We start from the raw sequence: 20,999 nt of genomic DNA on the forward strand, positions 1-20,999 counted from the left end.
GGGGTAAAACGAGTCAAATCACAGTTAAATTTACCCCGTTGCAATTACTGACACCCAGCTATTTAAAAAGAATTAAAAAAGCCCCACTCCTTTACAATAAGCTTTTACTGTGCCCTGATTGGTCAAAGCTTTGCCCAATCAGGGCTTGGAATGCACTGTGCAACACGTGGCCTTCGGTGGGTCGAACGCTGCCGAACCCCCTTCATATTTAGGTGTTTGCTGAACGGGACAAACAGCCAGTGTTCGGCCCAAACTCATGCTCGAGGCGTACCAAGAGTACTGATTGTATATAACATTGCCCAGCATAGATTGCTATGTTGAGTGCTACTTTATCAGCTGGATGTTATGAAATTGTTTAGGTTATTTTGAAGGTATTTTGGACCATTATTATTGAATTTATATTTTCATTTTTGATTCTTTTCAGGGGTTGTGGTGAATGAGATTTTATTTTAATTGATTTCTAAATTTTGGGTTAAGGATGGGGGTACAGTCATTTCAATAAAAGTAATTTTTGATACATTTATCAGATAAAGTTAAAGAATCAAGACAAGGGACACATCATACTAACTGTGTTATGTCCCTTGTGTTGACTATTATTTTGTTAGCTAAACTTAGGCGTTAATAGGATAACATTTCCACAGGGTTTAGTGTTCATTACATTCCCATGTACATATAGAAAATGGTGTGATTCACGAATCTAGGGAGCTTTCATGACTGATTTGTTCCTGTAAGATGATTGCATCATTTTGCTTTGTTCTGTAGATTTTGGCAAAACATTTGAATAATTCATCCGACAACAAAGTTCCTAATGCACTGGGAGAACCAGCAATGGTAATTAAAATGTTTTGTCTGCATATAATAAGCAATGAGTGTAAATGTCTGCTCAGTATTTACAGCAAAATTGTGTTACCAGTATCTGGAAGATAAATGACTTAAAAATATCTGTTTGAAGCCAGAAATTAAAATGTAATCTTTGGATAGATGTACAATGCCTTGCGAAAGTATTCGGCCCCCTTGAACTTTTCAACCTTTTGCCACATTTCAGGCTTCAAACATAAAGATATAACATTTTTATTTTTTGTGAAGAATCACCAACAAGTGGGACACAATTGTGAAGTGGAACGAAATCTATTGGATATTTTAAACTTTTTTAGCAAATAAAAAACTCAAAAGTGGTGCGTGCAAAATTATTCGGCCCCTTTACTTTCAGTGCAGCAAACTCACTCCAGAAGTTCACCGAGGATCTCTGAATGATCCAATGTTGTCCTAAATGACTGATGGTGATAAATAGAATCCACCTGTGTGTAATCAAGTCTCTGCATAAATGCACCTGCTCTGTGATAGTCTCAGGGTTCTGTTGAAAGCGCAGAGAGCATCATGAAGACCAAGGAACACACCAGGCAGGTCCGTAATACTGTTGTGGAGAAGTTTAAAGCCGGATTTGGATACAAAAAGATTTCCCAAGCTTTAAACATCCCAAGGAGCACTGTGCAAGTGATAATTTTGAAATGGAAGGAGTATCAGACCACTGCAAATCTACCAAGACCTGGCCGTCCCTCTAAACTTTCAGCTCAGACAAGGAGAAGACTGATCAGAGATGCAGCCAAGAGGCCCATGATCACTCTGGATGAACTGCAGAGAACTACAGCTGAGGTGGGAGAATCTGTCCATAGGACAACAATCAGTCGTACACTGCACAAATTTGGCCTTTATGGAAGAGTGGCAAGAAGAAAGCCATTTCTCAAAGATATCCATAAAAAGTCTCATCTAAAGTTTGCCACAAGCCACCTGGGAGACACACCAAACATGTGGAAGAAGGTGCTCTGGTCAGATGAAACCAAAATCGAAATTTTTGCCCACAATGCAAAACGATATGTTTGGCGTAAAAGCAACACAGCTCATCACCCTCAACACACCATCCCCACTGTCAAACATGGTGGTGGCAGCATCATGGTTTGGGCCTGCTTTTCTTCAGCAGGGACAGGGAAGATGGTTAAAATTGAGGGGAAGATGGATGCAGCCAAATACAGGACCATTATGGATGAAAACCTGTTGGAGTCTGCAAAAGACTTGAAACTGGGACGGAGATTTATCTTCCAACAAGACAATGATCCCAAACATACAGCAAAATCTACAAAGGAATGGTTCACAAATAAACGTATCCAGGTGTTAGAATGGCCAAGTCGAAATGCCAGACCTGAATCCAACCGAGAATCTGTGGAAAGAGCTGAAAACTGCTGTTCACAAACACTCTCCATCCAACCTCACTGAGCTCGAGCTGTTTTGCAAGGAAGAATGGGCAAGAATTTCAGTCTCTCGATGTGCAAAACTGATAGAGACATACCCCAAGTGACTTGCAGCTGTAATCGCAGCAAAAGGTGGCTCTACAAAGTATTAACGCAAGGGGGCCGAATAATTTTGCACGCCCCACTTTTCATTTTTCTATTAGTTAAAAAAGTTTCAAAAATCCAATAGATTTCGTTCCACTTCACAATTGTGTCCCACTTGTTGGTGATTCTTCACAAAAAATAAAATTTTTATATCTTTATGTTTGAAGCCTGAAATGTGGCAAAAGGTTGAAAAGTTCAAGGGGGCCGAATACTTTCGTAAGGCACTGTATATGGAGCATTGGATAAATGTATAGGGAGCATTGCTTACTTTCATCACTATTTTATCCAATAATTTACTGCACCTGTTCAAACCCACTCCCTGTTGACTATCATCTGATGATCCTGGTACACACTAATGCCGCATACATGCGATCGGTTTTCCCGTCGGTATAAACTCTGAAGGTTTTTGTGACGGAGTTCCACTGAAACTGTCTTGTGTACACACAATCACACCAAAGTCCGATCGTCAAGAACGCTGTGACGTACGATGGGACTACAAAAGGGAAGTTCAATAGCCAGTAGCCAATAGCCTCCGTCTCCTACTTGCTTCAGAGCATGCGTCGTTTTTGGTTTGAACAGCATACAGACGGGCGGTTTTCCCGATAGGAATTGGTTCAGTCGGAAATATTTAAAACATGTTCTATTTCTAGGTCCGTCTGAATTTTTGAAAAAAGAAGTCAGATGAGGCATACACACGAACGAAATATACGATGAAAAGATTCCGTCTGACTTTTTCTGTCGGACATTGCTACCTGGGTGTTTATGTATTTTAGACCTAGGTTTCTTTAGGGTGGTACACTGCTGACAATGAATAAATGATTTATACTTTTTTTCGCATAACAGCTGTCCACACTCTTTGTCACTATCTTAGCCTACTTTGTTCCCCGCTTTAGGGAACATTTTTTCTCTAACACTACTGCTGTTCGCTTGTAGCTGCAGGAACTGGTCATGCAAACACACACTCAGACACACACACTCACACACACAGTACCACTACGCCTGGGGCAGCCGTTCCTCCTGCCCCCTCATTGTCCTGGCCCTGTAAGGAAGTGCACTAAGATTGATTCTTTATAGAACAGTATTTCACATTGCATTATACAGTATATTGGATTGTATTAGTGATTGGATACCTAGAATTTGCGCCCTATGAATGAAAAATATGCATATGAAGCTGCCTGTTTAAGATGAACAAGTCAGAAAGTTGGAAAAATATATAAAATGTGGCACTGAGCATATATGAGTGAATATACAGTATAAATAAACCATTATCATGAACATATATCACTGCAAAAAAAACACATTTATTGTTGAACATATAGCAAGCGAAAAAGCCCTTCACCCATTCATCCTGTGTTCAGCATATTCCCCCCACCATTTATCAGCTCACCAGTCATCAGGTGGGGTAGCTTTGACATAAGGGAAGCAAAGTCCTGCCTCTGCTAAGGTGGGCACTTCCAAACAGAGACACCATACAGAACAAGGCATGGTGCGTCACTATCTAGGAAAAGATCAGCTACAGGGATCCTACAGGCAATACCTGCTGGTCTTTTGGGCCCAGCTTTCATCATTTTGGCCCTTTTTAAAGAAAAAAAACCTTTCAACTAATCAACTGCAGGTGATAAGAAACTAGCGCTATCATATTGGGGCAACTAAAGAGTTCTCAGCCCTGAATGGACATCTGTAAAACACATTGACTGCATAATATAATTCCTCTGCTATTTACAGTGTTTTAATATATTGTGTCCTATGTACATTTTAATGTTTGGTCTGGTATGCTTCCAGGAATTCCTGTTGGATGTTCTAAATCATCAAGAAGGTCCACGTGTGAGAGACCACCTTAGCCATGGGGAAATAAAGCTCTGTGATTTTCCCAGAGGAATTGCTAATGACTTGTTGGGTTTTTCAATTGTACTGCTCTATAAGTATTGTAACCATAACACTGGCAAGGTAAGAAATCATATTTTCTAACTAGTGCAATAAACTTCTTGACAGGGCACTGAGATCTGAACAGATGCAACCCTATACTCAAAGTGTGATTCTGTTCCTTTAAAGCATGTTATACAGCACAGTGCTTGTGCTGTGTAATTTGGTCCCTTGTATCACCTAATATACCTGGCTGATTCTTCCTGGTTCTGCCCTCCCCCTCTGTAAACTGATTACGGTTTATTGTGGCTGCTGAGCCCTGACACTGTGGTCAGTTTACATGCCTCCAACATCCGCAGCTCTCCCCTCTGCTTTGCTCTCCCCCCTTCCTGCCTGTCAGCTCTTGACAGTGCCCGCCCTTTCCCCTTCTGCACTGAAATAACTGTTCATGATTTTTATAATACTGTGTGTGTCAGGACCTGGACTTGAACCTGGGACCTCCGCTGTGTCTGGCAATGAATCTTCTCTCTGAGCTATCTGAGATGCTGGACAGTTCCTTGTCAGATCCTTTTGACAACCCTGCCTTGTACCTTGATTTCAGCTGAACCTTGAACTCTTTGCTCCTCCCATGAACTTCCTGATATAAGCCAAGTCTCTGCACTTCCTCCTTGCCAGAATGTTGTGCTATCTCCAGCCTGTATCTCGCTCCCGTCTTCTCTACTGCCGTTTATATTTGCTACTGCTCCTTATCGACCCCTTGGCTTGTTCCACGACTACGCTTTTGCCTGATCCCAATCTGCAACAACTCGTTACCGACCTTTTGGCTTGCTTTCTGACCACGCTTCTGTTTGATCCTTACCTGCTGATCCGCTACTGAACCCCGGCTTGCTCACCTCCTGGTGGGGCGATCCTGAGGACCGCGACCTGGTACTAGCACGCAGGTAAATCCATCTCCACCATCTGGAGCTCTGGTGAAAACCAGTTAGTACTTAGACTCCGCACCTCAGGTGAGCCTGTGTCTTCTGCCAGGGTGACGGCCTGTGTTCCTATCATGCTGGTTAGTGGTAATCCTGCAACTGCTATAGCAATTGGTCTTCGAGCCTGACCCCTGATCGTGACAGAATATTCTGGCCCAAAACATGGAGGCCGCTATAGCAAATGCCGTGGCTCCGTTCAGGCAGCAAATTGCAGAGCTGCAGGAGTTCGGTGTCACTTACCAAGAAAAATTCTCCGTACTGGAAGGTGTGGTGAAGGAGCAGCATGAAGATATCCGTGCTCTGACAAAACAATTGCTGGATCTACGTTCCCGAGATGATACTAACGCACATATGCCTCACCCACCCAAGTTTAATGGCGACCGCCACCATTACAGAGGTTTTCTTAACCAGTGTCGCATCTATTTCCAAATGCGACCCGCTGCATTCATTTCTGAAAGACAGAAGGTAATGTTTGTTATCAACCTCCTGACTGGGGAAGCTCTAGCCTGGGCCTCCCCCTATATCGAACAAGACAGTGCCATGCTGAATAATTTCCAGACTTTCGAGGATGCAATGAATCAACTTTTTGATGATCCCAACCGCTGCGCTACGGCTGAAGCAAAGTTGCATAGTTTACGACAGGGTAAACGCTCTGTTGCTGAATACACAGCTGAATTCAGACGCTGGATGGCAGATACCACTTGGAACCCAGCAGTGCAAAAAAGTCAGTTCCGCCAGGGCTTTTCTGAACAGGTGAAGGATGAGCTTACCAGAGTAGAGACTCCTAATGATCTTGAAGCCTTCATCCAACTATGTATCCGAGTTGATCAGAGGCTTACAGAAAGGAGGAAGGAGAGGCTGGGAATGTTTGGAAGTAATGGTGGCATGCGTTTCCCTGCTAGTCAATTTTTTCAGAAGGATCCAAGAGTTTCTCCAGATTCTGACAAAGCTGAACCTATGCAGGTTGATGCAATTAAGAGATCCATTTCTTTTCAGGAGAAAGAAAGAAGACGTTCGGAGAATCTCTGTCTATATTGTGGAGATTCTGGGCATTACGCAGTTAACTGTCCTAACAAGGTTAGAAGAACAATTGCGGCGACTGATGTGATCCTGTCTGAACAAATTAACTCTATTACCCAGTCTATCTCCCCATTGATTCTTGAAGAAAATAAAGTCAATTCTCCACTGTCTCATTTTGTCATCCCTATTAAGCTTATTTCTGAGGACCGTGAAATCCCCTGCTCTGCTATGCTGGACTCTGGGGCTGGAGGAAACTTTATGGACATAGAGTTTGCCCACCGCAATAACATTCCAGCCAGAAATACATCTGCTCCTATTGAGATGGAGACGGTTGATGGTTCACCCTTATCCTCAGGACCTGTTACCCATAAGACAGTTCCTCTGGTAACCCAGTTTGAGGCTGATCATCGTGAGACCATCAGCTTTCAGTTGATTACATCACCCAAATTTCCCATCATTTTGGGCTTTCCTTGGTTCTCCACTCACAATCCCTCTATCAACTGGGGAACACGGACCATAGATTTCACATCTTCCTACTGCAAGGAACACTATAGGGAATCTTACCAAACAAGTTCTCCGCTGTTCAAGGAATTGCAAGTTGGTGTGGTAACTACCCAGTCATATCACAACTTGCCTCCACAATACCATGCGTTCCGGGATGTCTGTGATAAGAAAAATGCAGATAAATTACCTCCTCACCACCCATATGATTGCCCCATTGAGCTGCTCCCAGGGGCTGAAATACCTTTCGGCCGCCTTTTTAATCTGTCCGAACCTGAATTAAAAGTGCTCAGGGAGTGGCTTGATGAAAATTTAGAGAAGGGTTTTATTAGACACTCAACATCTCCTGCAGGAGCAGCCCTATTCTTTGTTGAAAAGAAAGACTCCACTTTGCGTCCATGCATTGATTACAGGCACATAAATAAGGTCACTATTAAAAACCACTCCCCTTGATCTCGGAAATGTTGGAAAGACTTCGTTCTGCCAAAGTGTTTACAAAACTTGACCTACGGGGGGCATATAACCTGGTCCGTATTCGTCCAGGAGACGAATGGAAAACCGCCTTTAGAACCAGATATGGACATTTCGAGTCCTTGGTCATGCCTTTTGGTCTCTGCAATGCCCCTGCGACCTTTCAACACTTCATAAATGATGTTTTTCGAGATCTGTTGGACCAATTTGTCATTGCTTATCTGGATGACATCCTTATCTTTTCCGATAACCTGGAAGAGCACCGCAGGCATGTTTGCACTGTCTTTGAAAGATTAAGGCAGAATCGACTTTACATCAGACTGGAGAAGTGTGAGTTCGAACAAGCCCAGATCCAGTTCTTAGGGTATATTATTTCTCCAGATGGAGTGAGCATGGACCCCGAGAAGATTAAAGCAGTGGTAGATTGGCCTGCCCCTGGAAACATTAAGGAAATCCAACGATTTGTCGGGTTTGCCAACTTTTACTGAAAATTCATAAGGATCTTCTCTAAGGTGATAGCTCCAATTACCCAACTAACAAAGAAAGGGGTACCCTTTGTGTGGTCATCTGAGGCACAGACTGCTTTTGTAAAGTTAAAAACTCTTTTTACTTCTTCACCATTATTGGTACATCCCAATCCTGAATTACTGTTTATAGTGGAAGTGGATGCTTCGGACTCTGCTGTGGGAGCTATCCTCTCTCAACGACATGGTGAAAAGATGCAGCTTCATCCTTGCACTTACTTCTCTCGTTTAATGTCTTTAGCCGAAAGAAATTATGATATTGGGAATAAGGAGTTACTGGCAATTAAGGAAGCATTTTCTGAATGTAGGCATTTGCTGGAAGGCACTAAGCATCCTGTGACCGTTCTCACAGATCATAAGAATCTGGAATTCATTCGTTCTGCCAAGAGATTGTCTTCTAGACAATCTGCAACAACTCGTTTCCGACCTTTTGGCTTGCTTTCTGACCACGCTTCTGTTTGATCCTTACCTGCTCATCCGCTACTGAACCCCGGCTTGCTCACCTCCTGGTGGGGCGATCCTGAGGACCGCGACCTGGTACTAACACGCAGCTAAATCCATCTCTACCATCTGGAGCTCTGGTGAAAACCGGTTAGTACTTAGACTCCGCACCTCAGGTGAGCCTGTGTCTTCTGCCAGGGTGACGGCCTGTGTTCCTATCATGCTGGTTAGTGGTAATCCTGCAACTGCTATAGCAATTGGTCTTCGAGCCTGACCCCTGATCGTGACAGTGTGTTTCCTAATCCTGTGTGCCCACAGTCTCTGCACTTTATTTAAAAATGCTGTCTATACCTGATTTTAGAGCGCCGCTTGGCGCTTACATAATTCACTGGCTCTCTCCTCTTCTTCTCCCCCCCAACTGACGTCAGTGGGGGATTTTCGGCCCCTCCCACTCTAGCTGTCGGATCGATAGAGGGGAGAGCCGGCTGGTCACTTGAGCGCTGAGCGGTGCTCTGAAATCAGGTATAGCCTGCATTTTTTTAATCAAGCACAGACAATGGGGTACACAGGATTAGGAAACACACAGGTTATATAAATATATGGCAGTGGCTTAACCATTTTAAATAAAAATACAAGCAAGATATGCAGTGGGGAGAACAAGTATTTGATACACTGCCGATTTTTCAGGTTTTCCTACTTACAAAGCATGTAGATCTCTGTAATTTTTATCATAGGTACTCTTAAATTGTGTAAGACGGAATCTGAAGCAAAAATCCAGAAAATCACATTATATGATTTTTTTAAAAAATTATTTGCATTTTATTGTATGACATAAGTATTTGATCACCTACCAACCAGTAAGAATTCCGGCTCTCACAGTTGAAGAGTACCTATGAATTACAGACCTCTACATGCTTTGTAAGTAGGAAAACCTGCAAAATCGGCAGTGTATCAAATACTTGTTCTCCCCACTTTACCTGTGCTCAGATCTCAATACATGTATATAATCTATCAGGTGCTAAAGGGGTCATGTCATGACCTCATGTTAACATTAGAAATTCTGGATGAACACTGTGCACATTGCTATATATGTGTATGTGTGTGTGTGTGTGTGTGTGTGTGTGTGTGTGTGTGTATATATATATATATATATATATATATATATATATATATAATGTATATATATATATAATGTATGTGTGTGTGTGAAATTTGCTACTAATGTTCTAATTTTAACAAAATAGGAGGCGACTATATTGTGTCCACTGATAGATGCGCTTGGATCATATCGGTCAAGATTTCATCCAGTTGCACTCCTTCAGAAACAGGTATGTATGAATATACCAGAGCTCAGAATTTCAAGTCCCCAGCTACTAGCCAGGCCTCAAGGGTCACTCGCCACCATTTTTTCCGTGTCCCCCAATGCAGCCTACCTGTGCAGGGGAAGAGAGAGACGCCGCCTGGATGATCAGAGCGCCGGGAACATAGCAGCTTTCATTTCAATAGCTGTGTGCTTCCCGCCGTGCGGTGTCAAATACAGCCCCTTTCCCTTGTCCGGGGAACTTTGAGAGGCAGATCACCTGTCCCAGGATTAGATGGGTGATCTGTCTATCAAAGTGCCCGGACAAAGTTGAAGGGCTGTATGTGACGGCACGGGGCAGGGATCACACAGCTATTGAAATGAAAGCTGTTATGTTCCCGGCGCTCTGATCATCCGGGCGGCGGCTCTCCTCTTTTTCCCTCCGATTGCTGGGAGAACGGCTTCCATACAACCCACCTGCTGGCTGTGCTCGCCCCCCACTCCTAGGTAGCAATAGATCGCCAGCCCTCAAAATCCACTCGCAAAATGCAAGCAGGCGAGTGGAATTTCTGAGGGCTGAATGTACCATACATATATGCCTGAGCTTTAAACATATCCAAAACTTGCCAGCACGTTCATATCTGCATTTTGGCATCTTTCTAAAGGAAACTAATGATTTTGAGTTAAAGTGGAACTCCAGCTTTGTAGAGTAAGAGTGTGAATACCCCCCCCCCCCCCCACTCAAATTGTAAAGAATTCTTAATTAAAGTGTTTGTGTAGCTAAAATACTTATTTTAGTTTAGATAAAGTAGCGAAGGGTTAGAACCTCTGCCAGGTTTATACTGATATATGGACCTCTGTTAGAGATATTTATTCTCATGTACTGTGCTGGTTGCAATGGTTTCACTAGATTGTAAGTGAGGGATAACCCCCCAACACAAACAGCAAGAAAAAGCTGATGGGTTCCACTTCTTTACGGAAAAATTAAAAATTAATTATCTGTGTTACTGTTGATTTCCCCTCACTTCCTTCACATAAATGTAATATTTGTTTTATGTGTTATATGTTAATTTCTCATAGTAGGCATAGCATATACATAAAGATACTAAAGTGCCAGTGCTGTGCCATAGCAAGCACCCCAGGTGCCAGCTTGTCCCTTCAGCTTTTCTGTTGAGCTCAATATGACTCAAGAAGGTTTGTTGTAGAGGTTTTTGGTCAGCTCTCATGGTCTAGGCCAAGGATTCTCAAACTACGGCCCTCCAGCTACACATCCCATGAGGCATTGTAAAATACTGACTTTCACAGACATGACTAGGCATGATGGGAATTGTAGTTCCTGAACAATTGGAGGGCCATAGTTTGAAGACCCCTGGTCTAGGCCCTAAGCCCACTTTCTTTTGCTTTCTGTGCATCACTATTGGCTCATTGTTATTTGTAGTCATCCAAGTTATAGGGGTTCAGTTAGTGTTCAATTAAGGTTAGGAGGAGGAGTGGGTTGAGTTTTAGGGTTCAGTTAAAGCTGAACTCCAGGTAACTGATAAATACACATTTGTTTTGCAAATAATGTATAAACACTGTTTTACCTACTAAAAAACGTATAGCTCATTTCGGTTAGTTTTGTGATCCAGACAAGTATTTGTGGAAGCAGTCAGATCCTTGAGCTGCATTGCAGCTGCCTTACAGCTTTAAGAACAGCTTTCAGAGCCTACTGACTTAAAGGAGCAGGGACACCTTCCTGTTGCCTCTGCTCTCTCCTCTTATCAGCATGTGCCTTATCAGCACCTATGCATGCAGTAGAATTGGATTAGTTTACAGTGCTGCCCCTGCCTCCATGAATGGTTAGGCATAGGGATTACACTTTGGGTACAATAAACAATTCTGTCTTTATTTTTCTAAATGTAAAGAATTGCCTGCGCTCCTAAAGCTAATGTTGACAGGCCTTCTTTTTAAATGCTTTTGAAATGCTATTGCTATTGAAATTTGAAGGAATGCCTTGAAATTACAAGAGTATCTTTTGACAAAATGGTGGTGATTGGCCTGCCTTGTCTGCAGTTCAAACAGACCTCAATTGGACATGTCACATCCAAAGAAAAAAAAACCAAAAGGTTGCCGCTGAATTGCCACGTGTACTTTAATAGAGGTCAATGAGATTTTGATAACCTGTGTTTGATGTGCGATCCAAACGTATGTCAAACGCAGGGAAATGACACCTGCTAAAATGAACCCTTAAGATGGCATTTTACAAAACAAACCTTTAGCATTTTTTACATATTATTATGTTCTCATTCCACTTAGATTAAGGTATTTATTTCACAGGTTTTTCAATGCATGACAAGTCTTCAGAAATGGTTTCTCCTTCCATCTCCTTGTGTAGGTCACACGTCCACCACAGATAGGTATGTTCTTTTCCCTGTTATGTGTTTCTTGCCACCCATTTTTGTTTCTTCACTTATTTTACTGGTCATCATGTCAGCAATATTTTTTTTTTTTTTTTTTTTTTTTTTTTTTTTTTTCTTTTCTTCTTTTTTTTTTTTTTTTTTTTTTTTTCTCTTTTCTTTTTTTTTTTGAAGTTGCATCAGTTTATAGCACGCCATAATCTCTCGTCAACAAATTTGTGGCAAGCTTTACGCCCTTGTGATTTTTGGTGCCCTTCTTCTCATCGCCACTATTTTGCCTATTGGCAGTGCTACTTTGACATCACATGCAATCCTTTTACCTTTTTTCTTTTTTAACATCTTCCTCTATTTTATTTTTATTTATTTTATAAGAATTTCGAAAAAGTAGGAATTTTACAAAAATATGCTTCCTATTCCATAAACTTATATCTTCCCGTCCCCTCCCCCTCAGATCTCCCTCCCCAACCCCCCCCTCTCTCTCTCCGTCTCTCTCTCCCGCCCTCCCCCTCCTCTCCCCTCGGGACCACTCATTCTGGGACATTCCCTTGTTTCTTAAACTCCAACCATTTTCCCCATTTGCTATGATAAATTTCCACTTGATCTCCTCTTTTAAATATTGATTCCTCCATTGATCTTAACCACTCTACTTTAGCTAACCATTCCCTCATGGATGGGGGTTCAACAGAGCCCCATCTCTTTGGGATCAGGCTTTTTGCAGCAATCAATAAGTGAGGTATCAATGAATTTTTATATTCCCCTATTGTTTTATCTGTGTCATGAAATAGACATGTCCAAGGATCCTTCTTTACCTGTTCCCCTGTTATCTGGAAGATGTTTCCTATTATTTTCTCCCAATAAGGGCCAATCTTACCACACTCCCACCAGATATGTGCAAAAGTTCCCACCTTATCACAACCCCTCCAGCATAGTGCTGATATGTCCGGCCTTCTCTTATGCGCTCTTTGTGGGACAATATACCATCTTGCCATTAATTTAAATGACATTTCCGCTGACATATTGTCCTTAGATATTGTACCTGCTATTCTTAAAATCTTCTTTCTACGTTCCTTATCTCCCAGAGTACCCAACTCTTCTTCCCATTTTTTCAAAAACAGTGGTTCTCCTGGTTCCTTTTCCTCCTCCAGAATTTTATAGATTTTGGACAAACTTTTTTTTTTACAGCTCGGGTCTGAAAGCATTCTCTCCATAGGTCTAAGATCTCCTTCCCCGCGAAGTGGTCGGGGTAGCGCCTGAACAAAATGTTTAATTTGTGCATATCTCCAGCTGTCTAATTTCCTACATCCCCATTTTTGTCTTATTTCTCCTAAAGTACAAACTCTGTCCCCATTCATCACATCTTTCAAAAAAATATCACCCCTTTTTGCCCATCTTGTGAAATAAACATATTCTTCCTTCCCTGGTTTAAAAAAACTTGTGTCTAATAAAGAAATTAAAGGTGAATTGTGCTGCCAGTGATTTGATTCGCCCACTTTATCCCATATTCTAAACAGATTAGTAGTTAGTGGGTTAGTGCTTCTCCCCAAGTCACGGTAGTCCCGAGGTATCCAGATCCTTTTTCCTAGATTAACTCCACTTTGTGTTTTCTCTATATTTACCCACCCTTTATCGCCTTTATCATACACCCAATCCACCACCCGTGAAATTACTGCTGCCTGATAATATCTTCTAAAGTTCGGGGCGGCTAATCCCCCTTCTACTTTCCCCCTTTCCAGAGTCGCATATGAGATTCTAGGATTCCTACGTCCCCATATATGTTTTAAAATTAGGGTTTGGAGTTTCCTAAAGAACTCCTGCGGAACTTTTATTGGGATCATTTGGAACACATATATCAGTTTTGGTAAAATAAACATTTTCAACGCGTTTACTCTTCCTATTAGCGACAGGGGTTTATATCTCATGCGTTTAATACATTCTTTCACCCTATTTAATATATCTGTATAATTAGCTGCGTATGCGGATGACAATGTGGGTGTGATTTTTACTCCCAGGTACCTCAAATCTTCCCTACACCAGATGAAGGGGAAGAACCTCTGGAGTTCCTCTTGTTCTTTTTTTGGTACCGTTATGTTCAGAATCTCAGTTTTTGACATATTAATCTTGAAATTTGTCAGCTTCCCATATCTATGGATCTCCCTGATTATATTTGGCAAAGTCACCCTGAGATCCGAAACATAAAATAATATGTCATCTGCATACGCAGAGATCTTATACTCTTCTCCGCCCATTCTCACCCCCCTTATGTCTCCATTCTTCCTAATTGAAGCCAACAAGGGTTCCAAGGCGAGTATAAACAGCATTGGAGACAGGGGGCATCCCTGTCTAGTTCCATTGTATAGCTTCACTACCGGGGAGAGGTTACCGTTAATTTTAATTTTTGCCGACGGGCGGGAATAAAATGCTTTTATCCATCGTAATATTTTTTCTTTTAACCCCAAATATCTTAAAGTCTCGAACATGAAGCCCCAGTCTACCCTGTCGAATGCTTTTTCAGCATCCACCGATAACAGGGCGACTGGGGGTCCACTGCTCTCCACCCCATGAATCAACATTAGGGTTTTAAGACAATTATCCCTCCCCTCCCTGCCCGTAACAAACCCCGTTTGGTCCCTATGGACCCATTGGGGGAGCAACGGTTTCAATCTCTCTGCTATCACTTTTGAGAATATCTTCACATCCGTGTTCAGAAGAGAGATTGGTCTATAACTCCCAGGGGTTGTTGGCTCCTTCCCCTCCTTTAATATCAAAGTTATGTAAGCCATCAATGCCTCTTCCCTCAGATCTTCCCCTTCTGCAACTGCATTCATATACTCACATAATTTGGGGGCCAATATCTTTTCAAACTTTTTGTAATATAAAATTGGAAACCCATCCGGGCCTGGACTTTTCCCTATTGCCATCCCTCTTATTGCCCTCGCCACCTCGTCTACCGTGACCGGGGTCTCCAACATTTCCAGCTCTTCCTCCGGGACTTTAGGAAGATCTATCCCTTTTAAATACTCAATAGTATCCTCCTTATCTCTGTTTTTCTCCATTCCCTGTCCTACCTTATATAACAGACTATAATATTTATGGAAGACCGTCGCTATTTCAGGAGTGGAGTGCTTCATTTCCCCCTTTTCATTTTTAATTTTGGGTATGAAAGACGAATTCCTTCTCTCCCGCACTACTCTCGCTAACCATTTCCCAGGTTTGTTCCCCTCCTGGTATCTTATGCTCTCTGCCCAGTGGTTAACTCGCACCCTTTCCTCCTCCATAAGTTCTTCTAATTGTAGCTTCTTATCTTTTAGCTCTACTTTCTCTGGGATCCCCTTTGATCTAGTTTGTTGCTCCAGTTCCCAAATCTCCTTATTTAGATCTTGTAACCTTTTCCCCATTTCCTTTTTTTTCCCTGTCCCAATGCTTATTAGGATTCCTCGTATATATGCTTTGTGGGTCTCCCATATCGTACTCCTCGTAACCCCAGGGGAATCATTTCTTATAAAAAACTCTTCTAGTTCTATTTCAATTCTGCTTCTAGTTTCTGGGTCCTGGATCAAAGATTCATTTAATCTCCATGTCTCTCTTTTAGCCTGATCTATTACTAGCTCCAGCTGCACCATGACTGGAGCATGGTCAGATAAGGAGATAGATTTTATTACTGTATCTTTGAGAGCTGGGAGCATTTGATGTTCAATCAGAACATAATCAATTCGGGTGAATGTCCCATGCACCGAAGAGTAGAAAGTATAGTCTCTGCTGTTCGGATGTTTAATCCTCCAAGCGTCAACCAACTGAAATTCTAAGAGCAGAGCCTTTATTTTTTTATATCTAAGCTCCGGCCAACGCGGGGACCCGGCTGAGGAGTCCACCCGAGGGTCGATGCCCATATTCAGATCTCCCGCTACTATCAGTTTACCTTTTTTAAACTCCGCTAATAGTTCCAAAACCTTCCTTAAAAATTTATCTGGGTCCCTGTTTGGGGAGTATATATTCGCAAAGGTGTATATTCCATCCGATAGTTTCCCTCTTATAAACAAGAATCTCCCTTCTGGGTCGGCCATCTGTTTCTCGACTTCAAACCTCACACTTCTCTCAAAGCCTATTGCTACCCCCCTGGCGTTACATGTTGTAGAGTCACCGTAGAACCATGTTGGGAACCCCCGGGACGTCAGTCTCCCTGTAGCCTCGTGTGATAAATGTGTTTCCTGCAAGCAGACCACATTCGCTCCATACAATTCCAACTCCCTATTAACTCTGAACTTTTTTTGGGGAGTACTTATACCCCTTACATTATATGTTATCAATTTCAGTCTTGTCATATCTCACTGATCCCCTCCCCCTCCCCTCCTCCCCCGCCCCCCCGGGAGGGAGACATCCCCCCCCCCACCGGAGGTCGACGCGGGGGAAGAGAGAAGGGGGGGGCGAGAGAGCAGGAGAGAGAGCACCTAAACCCTGTTTGAGAGAGAGATTACCCCCTAACCCACCCCCCCCTCCACCCCCCTCCCATCCCCCCTCCCCCCTTCCCCCTCCTCCATTCGGAGGAGTGAACAATTTCCACATTTGTTCCTCGCTTAGGTGTCCCGGTGACCCACAGGTCACCTTTTGCCCACCTAGCATTCTTTGGGAGGACCGCCTCATTCACGGCCTGTCCACGTGCCCACACCTCCCCCCCTCACCCGCCAATGATGGTAATTATACCCCCTCCCTCCCCCCCCCGTCCTGGACCCGAGACCATTGCACCACCCTACTAATTCCTTCGTTCCCCAACACCTCCTCCCATCCTGGTAGTGCTGGTGGGGGGATTTCTAACTTATTACAAAAGTCCGTTAAATCCTCTGGGAACCTTAGTACTGCGGAGCGGCCATCTCTCCTTCCCCTAAGGCATGCTGGGAACCCCCATTGATAGGGGACATTTAGTGACCTCATCAGATCTGTCAGAGGTTTAAGGAGCCTTCTTCTCCTCAATGTTTCCCCTGCTAGGTCCGAGAATATCTGTATCTCCACCTCCTGAAACAAAATTTTATCCAACCTTCGGATATTCTCCAACACTAACGCTTTATCCTCGTAAAAATGGAATCTAATTATTACGTCTCTTGGTTTTTCTGTGGCTTGGGCGCGGTATCCCGTGACTCGATGTACTCTGTCTATTTTTAATTTGTCCTTCTCCGCCCTGCCTAGAATGGGATTGAACAAGTCCTGCATCACCCTAGGGAGCTCTTCATTTTTAAATTTTTCTTCTAGGCCTTTTATCCTTAAATTTTTCCTTCTTCCGCGATTTTCTTGGTCCTCGATTTTATATAGGATCGATCTGTTTGTTTTTTGGGCTAATTTCACTTGTTCTTTTAGATCCCTCATATTTTGTTCATATCCATTCATTCTTTCCTCCAACTCTTCCACCCTTCCTAGCACTCGGCCAATATCTGTCTTAATCCCGGCTATATCAGATTTAAGTGATGTTTCAACCTTGGTCAATGCCTCTGTAAATACCTCTCTCAGCATGCTCAGGCTCACTTGTGGGTCTGCCAGCACTAGGGCTCCTTCTAATTCGGGTTGGATTTCAGGTTGAATTTCGGGTAGGGGGGTAGCCTCTCCTTTTCTCCCCAGTTCTTCCCTTTTTTTGCCTTTATCTTCCTCTCGGGAGCTTACCCCCCCCGTCCTGGTACGAGTTGGGCCTACGTCCTTAGGTTTTCCTGCTCCCCGCACTTCTCCTGTGTCTATAGTTTTACTCGTGCCTGCACCTGATTTTCTTGATGTCTTCTGGCTAGGGGTTTCCTGGCTGCTTTCCAGCACACTTGTCTCCCCCACTAAGTATCGTTGTATCCCCCCCGGGCTAACAGGTCCCGTACCCCCCCTTTTATTCATCTTCCCCGGCATTCTCCTTTGTTGCAGGTTAACACCCAGATCCAGGCCCTGTCCCTTTCCCTATGACTCTTATGGGGTCCGGGTTGCTCAGATCACTTTCTGGGGGCGGGATACCTCACTCCCTTGTATCTGTATGCCTGCAGGCAACTACAAGACAAAATTGCTGTCAGGGAGTGCTGGGTGCACAATGGGCGAAGGACCAACAATTGTGAAATGAGCCCCCAACCCGACCGCTATTTTATGCCTCTATCTAAAATTGTAAATAGAGGAAAAAAAAAAAAGAAAAAAAGAAAGGGAAAAAACTCTGCATAGCATTACTGATTATCAATCCTTCAAATGTCCATCTGTTCACCTCTCATCATTCCTCCCCCTGCAGGGTTTATATCCAGCTAATCAAGCAGTGTTGGTAACAATCTGATAGTTCCCGAGAAGGAGTCACATTAAGAGCAGTTGTTAGCGTGCTTATGTATATATCCGCCTTACCACTTTCCAAGAGAGGTTATTACAATAACAGCTTCTAGTCCATGATAATGACAAGATATGCAGCCGACCATCACCCCTCCTTTCATTCACACAGATTGCTCAGCTATCATTGCTCCTCCACTCTATCGCTGATTATCTCATTCATAGCCTTGCCGGCCTGTGCAGGGGTGGAAAGGTCCGTGTCCGGCTAATCAGGCGATATTGGTAGTACACTGATAGACAGGTAGTAGACGTCACATTAGCAGCAATCGTTAACCAGCTTATACATGTATGTACCTTACCGCTTTCAAAGAGAGGTCTTTAGAATGATAACTTCTGATCTCTGATAATGACCAAATCTCCAGCGGGCCATCTCCCCTCCACTCATCCATACGGTTGCTCACCTCTCACTGCTCCTCCACTCTGTCAATGACCCTCTAGTTCTTTGCCTTACCGACCTATGGAGGGTAGAGAAGGTCCGTGCCGTCAAGCCTGCTCCGCTGAAAGGAGGGGGGGGCGTAAGGCTTCCTACAGAGGCACCTTCCCACCGCTGTGTCTCCGCTTCACAGGAAGCATTCTCCGCTCGCTCTCTCTCCTGGCTTGATCCGGGGCGTCCGCTCGCCTCGTGGAAGCGAACAGCTGACGGCGGGTGGGCGGGGCGGGTGGATCAGGAGGCATGGGCGGGTGCGGCGGGGGGAAAGGACGCGAGCCGACGGCCGCTACGTGTCCACGGCTCCTCCCATCCCCAGATGTCAGCAATATTTGTGTTATTTTATTGTGACACCATAATGATTTGGGATAAAAAAAATAATATTATTATTTTTTTTTTTATAAATGTTTGTAAGTATTTTACTTATTCGCCACCAGAGCAATTTTTGCATTTTCTGCACACATGTTGGAAAAAAAAAAATTTAGGCCTGAAAACTCCCAAAGATATATTTTCTGAAAGCAGACACCTGAGAGAATAAATTGGTGGTAGTTGCAGTTTTTTATGTCGCACAATATTAGCACACAATCATGTCACACAATATTAGCACAACTGTTTACAAAATGCATCATTTCACTTAATTAAATTTTAAGGCACATTAACACGCTATATTACACAGTTTTACCCACTTCGGTACCATATATTTTCCATAGGCACTGCTTTTAAACCCCTACATGTCATCAGTTTAGAGTTAACCATGAATAAGTATCCTAAAAATGATTGATCTCACTCCAGCGTGTGTGACAATATGTAATGTGTAGCAAAAGCAGCATTTCATGCAAAGGCGCCCCTGATGCATGTATTTACAATCATATGTATGTGGGGGGGTATTTTAAAGCAGACCTTCAGTAATTTTTTTCATCTTTCCATCTATTAAATCTTCCACCCTCATTGTTTTACCTTTGGATAGTAAAATCTTTTTTTCTGCAAGTAAATACCTTATACAGGCCAACAGGGGGGGGGGGGGGGGGAGTGGAGGAGAGATGAGTCATAGGAGAGCCAAGAAGAGCTGCAGAGGGGGCTGGATGAGGGTGGAGATAGGAGGAGGCTGCAGAGATCCATGTATATCCATGGAGAGAGAAGAAATGTCCAGGCAAGCAGTGGTGAAGGTGTGTCTGTCTGTTTAAACCCAGGAAGTGAACAAGCAGCAGCTTCAGCTGCCCACAGTTAAAATGGCTGCAGCCAGACATAGTGGGGAGAGATTTCTGCAGCATATTTGACAAGTATAGAATCACAATATAAATAAAATAATTGGTAAAGTGGTTGAAGGGAAGCTGCAGAATGGCAAAGATGTTTTTATTACAAATTATGCGAGCAGACTGTAGTTCCTCTTTAAATGCTTGGGTGTAACTTTTTTACTGTTTCTTTTTTTTCCAAGTATAGTTCTAGTTCAAACCAGGAGCCTTGTTGTAGAGGAGACTCTTGGAGGACTAAATAGGTCTGGGGCACAAATTGAACAAGAGTGTGTCAGCGTGGCTGGGGGGACAGTTTAAAAAGTAAGCTCACAGGAGCGAAATGTGTTTAAAAAAAAATGCTAATGCATCTGTTCTGATATTGGTATCTGTTATACAACAAAAAAAAAAAACATTTAGTTTAATGGTACTTTAAGACCTTTGTTCAGGGTGGCTTCCCTGTAATAAACAGGAGCTGACTTTGGTTCTCTGGGCACTTAAAAATCACCCTTTCAACCCATCAGAGATAATCTTCTCTCCACTCTTACCTGTAAGGTATTGTTTCTTATAGCCATCACCTGTGCAAGGAGCGTGTCTGAGTTGGTGGCTTTATCCTGCAAAGAACACTTTCTTGTTTAGGTGGTGAAGAGGCCCAGAACTTTCTTCCTACCTTATGTAGTTTCAGCCTTTCACTTCAGCCAGGATATCCTTCTTTTGTCCCTATTGTCAGAAGGAGATTTCCATTCATTGTCAGGATGTTTGTTTGGCTTGGGCTGTTAGCCCTTGTACACCTGGTCGGAAATTCAGACGGAAAATGTCCTATCGGACCGTGTTGTCGGATAATCCGACCGTGTGTGGGCTCCATTGGAATTTTTCCGTCGGAATGTCCGACCAACAAAGTTTGAGAGCTAGATATAAAATTTTCTGACCACATGATCTGATCGGACTTTGTCCGATCGTTTGTAGAGAATTACGATCGGACGAAGTGCCATGCACGCTCAGATCAAATTACGAGTCCAAAGCTATTGGTTACTAGCCTGAACGTAGTCCCGTCGTAATGAACGAATGCCATCACGTTCTGAACCATCAAATTTTCCGACAACTTTGTCCGACCGTGTGTATGCAACACCAGT

At 43.2% G+C, this 20,999-nt stretch overlaps 1 protein-coding gene across 3 annotated transcripts in view; it reads left to right on the forward strand.

Annotated features, from left to right (window-relative positions):
• The window catches only part of ERMARD (ER membrane associated RNA degradation), a 148,604-nt gene that overhangs the window by 109,597 nt on the left and 18,008 nt on the right, over positions 1 to 20,999 (forward strand). For all 3 annotated transcript variants that reach the window (XM_077486281.1, XM_077486283.1, XM_077486282.1), the window contains 4 exons: positions 763 to 831; positions 4,173 to 4,337; positions 9,432 to 9,515; positions 11,804 to 11,883. In XM_077486281.1, coding sequence (XP_077342407.1) covers positions 763 to 831; positions 4,173 to 4,337; positions 9,432 to 9,515; positions 11,804 to 11,883 — 398 coding nt within the window. The remainder of the gene's footprint in view (positions 1 to 762; positions 832 to 4,172; positions 4,338 to 9,431; positions 9,516 to 11,803; positions 11,884 to 20,999) is intronic.

Source organism: Lithobates pipiens, unplaced genomic scaffold (genome assembly GCF_037356315.1).
Source record: "Lithobates pipiens isolate NorthernLeopardFrog02 unplaced genomic scaffold, aLitPip1_a1.2 Scaffold_18, whole genome shotgun sequence".
Lineage (NCBI taxonomy): Eukaryota > Metazoa > Chordata > Amphibia > Anura > Ranidae > Lithobates > Lithobates pipiens.